The sequence below is a fragment of the Anticarsia gemmatalis genome, chromosome 3 (genome assembly GCF_050436995.1).
Source record: "Anticarsia gemmatalis isolate Benzon Research Colony breed Stoneville strain chromosome 3, ilAntGemm2 primary, whole genome shotgun sequence".
Classification (NCBI taxonomy): domain Eukaryota; kingdom Metazoa; phylum Arthropoda; class Insecta; order Lepidoptera; family Erebidae; genus Anticarsia; species Anticarsia gemmatalis.
In genome coordinates, this window is record NC_134747.1 from 7,481,016 (window position 1) to 7,487,015 (window position 6,000).

At 32.8% G+C, this 6,000-nt stretch overlaps 1 protein-coding gene across 2 annotated transcripts in view; it reads left to right on the forward strand.

Moving 5' to 3' along the window:
* TrissinR (Trissin receptor) overlaps positions 1–4,227 on the forward strand; it is a 92,670-nt gene extending 88,443 nt beyond the window's left edge. For both annotated transcript variants that reach the window (XM_076136178.1, XM_076136179.1), the window contains exon 7: positions 1,175–4,227. In XM_076136178.1, the coding sequence (XP_075992293.1) occupies positions 1,175–1,660 (486 nt within the window). In that variant the 3' untranslated portion in view covers positions 1,661–4,227. The remainder of the gene's footprint in view (positions 1–1,174) is intronic.
* The last annotated feature ends 1,773 nt before the right edge of the window (positions 4,228–6,000 follow it).

Sequence of the window (6,000 nt, forward strand, 5' to 3'; positions counted from 1 at the left end):
TTCTAGTTCACTTCTTTTGACCCCATTCTGTTTCCAATTCATTTTTCATCAACGTTATTGCCTATCTCTCGATATCACTCTTTATATTTTGTACCCAAGCTTTTCATCAACTGAAATCATTAATTTTGTGAGGTAAAAGCGGATAAGCCACCATTCTCTGAAATTCGTATTACACCTTCGGCTTTCTTGTTCATTAATCATAATAATACATCAATGCCAGAAACCAATGATATACTTTCACACATATTGTGGCATACTAGTCTTTAATATTAGTATTCAGTAGAGTGAATTTCCTGTGACTAGGCTTAGTACGTACTGTTCAAACAGTTCACGGTGAGTCGGTGAAAAGGCGCTACTTTAGGCTTTTCATGGCAAACAGACAGCCAGTGACGCGTGGGTGGAGGCCTCATGATTCATAAATATTAACTAAATGATCTAAGAGGCAAACGCTAAGAATAAAGTTTATTTTTTAACCTTGGTCTATATTTTTAGTATTCAAAAATGTCTGATGTGTCAAACAGAATTTTCCAATAATGAGCATGAATTTGTTTTTCTACCCAATTGTAAGGAATGGTTTATATTCTGGGTCTATAATGGGTTATTTTCTGTATTATTTTGTCATCATGCATTTGTCAAAACAATAGTTTTTACCCTCAAAGCTTAGAATTATAGTCACGTAGAAATTCAACACCTGACAAAATATACCATTACTTATACATAATATTTTCATACATTTGTAGTTATAAAAATAACGTTTAGAGATCTTAATATAATAAAAACTCTGTATTTATAGAATATAATTATTCAGGGTAAAAATTTGCATAATTTTCACCATTTCCCTGTTATAAAGCAAGATCCAATTTCAATGGCTCGACCCCTGCCGCAGTCTTCGTGTTACGTTGACGTGACGTTGGGCCTTGGGTTTGGGACCTCCATCATTCCTCTTGGAACAATTTATTCATTACCGTTATAACAGTTATTTTGTCACCCACCTTATCATACACGTTGTGTACACCTTATCAAACATTTATTGTTCTAATTCAATCGTTTTTAAATTTCTAAAATTGACTACCAGAAAATATATTTGAAAGGATACCAATAAGATATATCATATGTATGTTCTAGGAACATGATGTGTGCAATATTATCTAATTCAATAATTTATTTCATACAGAAAATGATGACGGGGAATAACAAGACTCAAGCGAAGAACATGAGAGGCCACGACTCGCGCAACTGTCATCATCTGAGTCATTTGTCGCGCAACGTGCTGCGCGCGCGGCGCGGCGTCGTGCGCATGCTCATTGTGGTCGTGCTCACCTTCGCCATATGCAACTTACCATTTCATGCGCGCAAGATGTGGCAGTACTGGTCAAGCGGCTACGAGGGCTCGAGCGACTTTAGCACACTTCTTACGCCACTTACGTTCCTCATCACATACTTCAATTCCGGTATCAACCCACTTCTATACGCTTTCCTATCAAAGAACTTTAGGAAAGGAATGAAGGAACTGCTGTTCTGCAACTGTCACAGCAAAAGGAAAAGCGAAAATTTAATACTATTAAATCCAGTAGGCGGCGGAGGACTCCGACGCAGCTCGACTCGCTCCACCCGCGCTAACTGCAGCACGGTCACGATAGCACCGAATGGAGAATCATGAGACATGCGTCGGCGGCGCTTCCTGTACAAGGTGGAAAATATAGATATTTCCTGATTAACGGAGAGCACCGACGAAGTAACGGACAGCAGTGGCTTCTACACTGTGTCCACTATCTCTCGGCGTGATCTGTACGACTGAACGGCAGGAAGCTGACGCGTTTCAACACGGATTAAAAACTAACGTTCGTTAGGAAGTCGTTGATAAACTCCGCCGGTTGTGGACTGACTCTAGTGCGAGTGAACTTGTGCAGTAAACTTGGTGATCTCACGAGCTTAAAGTCTTAAATGTTTGTGATTAGATGAATAAATTAGTTGTACTGAGTGAGTCGACAGTGTTGAGAGTGAGACCAAACGCTACATATCTGTATGTATTTGCAAGTTACCCTTAACTCCTACTTCATCGCGGCCATACCTATCGACGAAAGTCAGACTTTCTGTTAATATAAACAATGTTTAAAAGTTATTAAATAGTGGATGTTTAAATTGTGAGATTGATTCTAAGAATTATGCATATTAATAATAATGTGTAGTTATTTAAGCATTTTTATATGAATGAAATTCTTGTAAATAAATGTATAAAAGAATTTATTAATATATTCTAGATAGTTATCGTACGAAAAAAAATCGTATTGACAATCTGTAAGCACGTAAACTCTTGAAAAATCATTTACTACGTAACGGGATGTACCTTATATTCATGGTACTTTAAAGTGCAATAAATATTTCGATGTATACTACTTAAATGTTAATGTTCCATAGTGCAAGTATGAGATCATATTTAGCTTACTACGGTATCGACGAGAGGCAGGAATCGGCAAAAGCTCGAGGTTTACACGCCAGTTAAATTGAAATTCTAGCATAAAATTTAACCGAAAATATTATAATAACAATTTCAAATATTCGTATTTGTGAATAAAGCATCTATGTTAAAAGTAACTAGGTTAAATGGAAAATGTCTTCTTATTCAAAACATGTATATTATTGTATATTGAACAGTAATCAATGTATACTTAATAGTTGTAAAATTGATTGTAATTGTAAATATTTAACATATCCAAACATTTTGATACGTCGTGTAGGTGGTATGTTATATGTACTTGATGTACTTAATGAAGTTGTAACATATAGTTCCGCCTAGTAGCTGATTCCCATAACTACAATCTGCAGTCACTCGTCATCCATGAACAAAATATTACAAATTAAGTCATATGATAATTTGAATCTTTTTTTTTATTGTATATCGTAACTTACGTAAAGATTGCCGTGCTAGTACTGAAGGGCCAAAAACAACCAAATACCCTTATACCGTGGAAAAATTAGTCAGATAAATTATAGTTAAAGTTGATGTGTAAATAGCACAAGAATTTAGGTCGGTTGTTTAAAATTTTATAAGCGCTATACTCATTTTGTTCGTTAAAATATTGTCGTTTTTATATTTTTGTTTTTTATTGATGAACAACCAGCCTATATTATAGCTTCGTATACAAACATCTTGAACTTGTAATATAATATCCATAAAAACTCGATTTTGTTGTCTTTACATAATGTTATATATAACTGTAGGGCATCAATTTGAAAGTTACATATAAATTACACATATTGAATATATATTAAAGCTTTTATTTTATGATATTTAGAATATTCACTATGCAAATAACCAAAGAGAGTAGCGGAATATTATTCCTGTATGTATATTTTCTTCATTCTGATGTAAGTTATTACGAACGCTTTAGTTTATTGTGTGTATATTAAGTATAATGTATAAAATGTCGTTATTTTGAAGATTATACTACGAAAAAACTGAGGATCTCTAAGAAGAAAGTGCTACAATATCTTTGCTAAATGTACTTATTACAATTATTCTTTAAGCTTTATTGTTCAAAAAATTGTATAAAATGTCTGTGATGTCTATAAATCTAGTAAAATTACTTTATCATTTCACTGGACTTATTTACTCGAAATTGTAAAATTCTCTTTGGGGAAGTAAATAGTCAGAGCGAAGTTTTAACACGTTTATTTCAGGAGTTAATCTACAAACCAGATTATAACACTGTTAAAACGATTCCAGCTTCAAAATTTGCTACAAATATCTCAATTATTCGAGTCAGACTTGAAACTTCATAATTATTTCGGTGTTCAGACTGGGTGGCAAAGCCGGATAGATTATCCGTTTATATAATTAATATTTTAAATTACTTGAATGATTCTACATTACATTCTCACCTCATTTTATAAAAGAGATCGACATAATTTCTGACTTTAAAATAACTTATGGTGTGTGATATTGATCTAAGTTCCTTTTCACAGAGAAGAGAAAGTATTTAGTTTGGCATGAGTTTTTTAGTTCAAGACTGTCTTTATCACAATTCTTTTGTTTTTCAAGTCTCTTTTATATTAGTATTCAACTTTAAAAGATATCTTGATCGCTATCTTGAAATAACCTGTTCCATATTCGTGCAATATAATATTTATTATGTAGATAAGTGAATTGTTTTAAATTAATATTATATTTTTACTGTTTAAAATTGTATAATATAACATTATAAAATGATAAAAAATATTTAAATATATTACATGGTTTAAATTATTTTTATTTTCTTAACACGTATTCTAAATACCAATAATCGTTCACCCCTAAATATAATAATTATGTTAAGGCAAGTGAGAACTAATCGGGAAGTCGTTACTCTGTAAACAAACTGAGACACTTAATAAAAAAGCTAGGTTCCTATCATAGTATATTTCCACCAACAAGAAAAACATTTGCCGAAAAATAGGTCACTCGAGAAAATGTTAGCGCTTCAGTCATTGTTTACATTTTAGACTTAGCATTATCAACAAGACACATGAGATACAGACCAGAGACACAAGACCTTTCCCATTATTGTAATGGCGAATTTTGCAGTGTTGTTCCATTTTAACTTTCATTTTGTGTAAGCACACAAGTTTAATTGCCAAAGTCTGTATAAATAACGGTTATTTTTTCTTGGCTATTTTTGTCAAAACTGTCTGCAAACACAGATATATTATAGATATGGGTTATAACATACCTAATATCCAGCTAAACGCGATGATTACAAGAAAAAAACAGTAGGAGTAAACTTTGTAGCTCAGGTAAATTAATGAAAACCATAATCATAGCCACTATTTCTTTCCGAGTGACTCCTACTAGCATTTTCATAGTAGTAAAATAAACCCAAGATAATTATTAAAAAAAAAAAAAAATTGGTCAAAAATACGAATTACGCTTTATGACACAGAAAGCTTATTAGTAATCGTGACATGCGAAATATGTTTCATACTAAATAGGTCTCATTATAAAAAATAAAAACATAAACACATCTGACAGAATTACGAAAAGGTTGTAAAGTTCACAGACCAGTTTGCTCTTCTAATTGCTAAAATAAAAGTTAAATTTTACCCTCAGTAACACATGTAATTTGAGAAACAAAAAGTGTTTTTAACAGTTGCCTGGCTCAACAAAAAAGTATTACACTTGTACTCGTTAAAAAAAATCATCCAGAATTCTCATGTGAGGCCATTATTTATCGTTAATAATATTGTTATTAAATTTAATATAGACTGAAACATTTTGTTAGAGACTCAACTGTTGCCAACCAAAAAAGATGGAGAAATGCGTTTTTGACAGTTCATAAAGAATACCTGATTTAGTTGACTATCTCATTGTTTAAAACTTCTCGTTTAATGTAGGTCAAGCAAAATAATTATATCACTCTTAAATCGTAATAGTTGTGTAAGAGTTAAGTGTTCTTCGTAAACATCTAGGCGTTAACTGAACAATGGACGATAACGAGCAAGATGAACAGTTCAACAATCATATTTTTGTACCAAAAGGCTGAGCCAAACAAATATTATTGTCCTTTATTACAGGTTATACTTCGCAGTTCAAGTACTTTGTCCGTACTCAGTAAAACTTTTCTCACGGACAACTTGAGATAAGTGTTTCGGGAGAGATTACGAAAATTTATGGTCACAGCCTTTTTTCCTGACGTTTACCCTACATGTTAAGTGAAGTGAGTCTTTAAATCTTAGCATTACTGTTCGTTGAGTTTCATGTCTATCATGCGAAAGACCTAACATGTCGATCGTTATCGGTATCAGTTAAGTAATTTTCCTTTCTAAGAATAGTCGATAGCTATTTAATTTGCTTGTTAGTAAATCGCTGCCTCGTACTCAATCATGGTAGTCGATGCAGAATGTGAATTATTTTAATAACAGGGGTCGAACGGAACTAATTTGCGTCAGTCGCAACAACTTCGTAGCTAGAAATCACTGTGTGATTTGCTCCGGTGAGAAACCTCGACAACGTCCAATTATGTT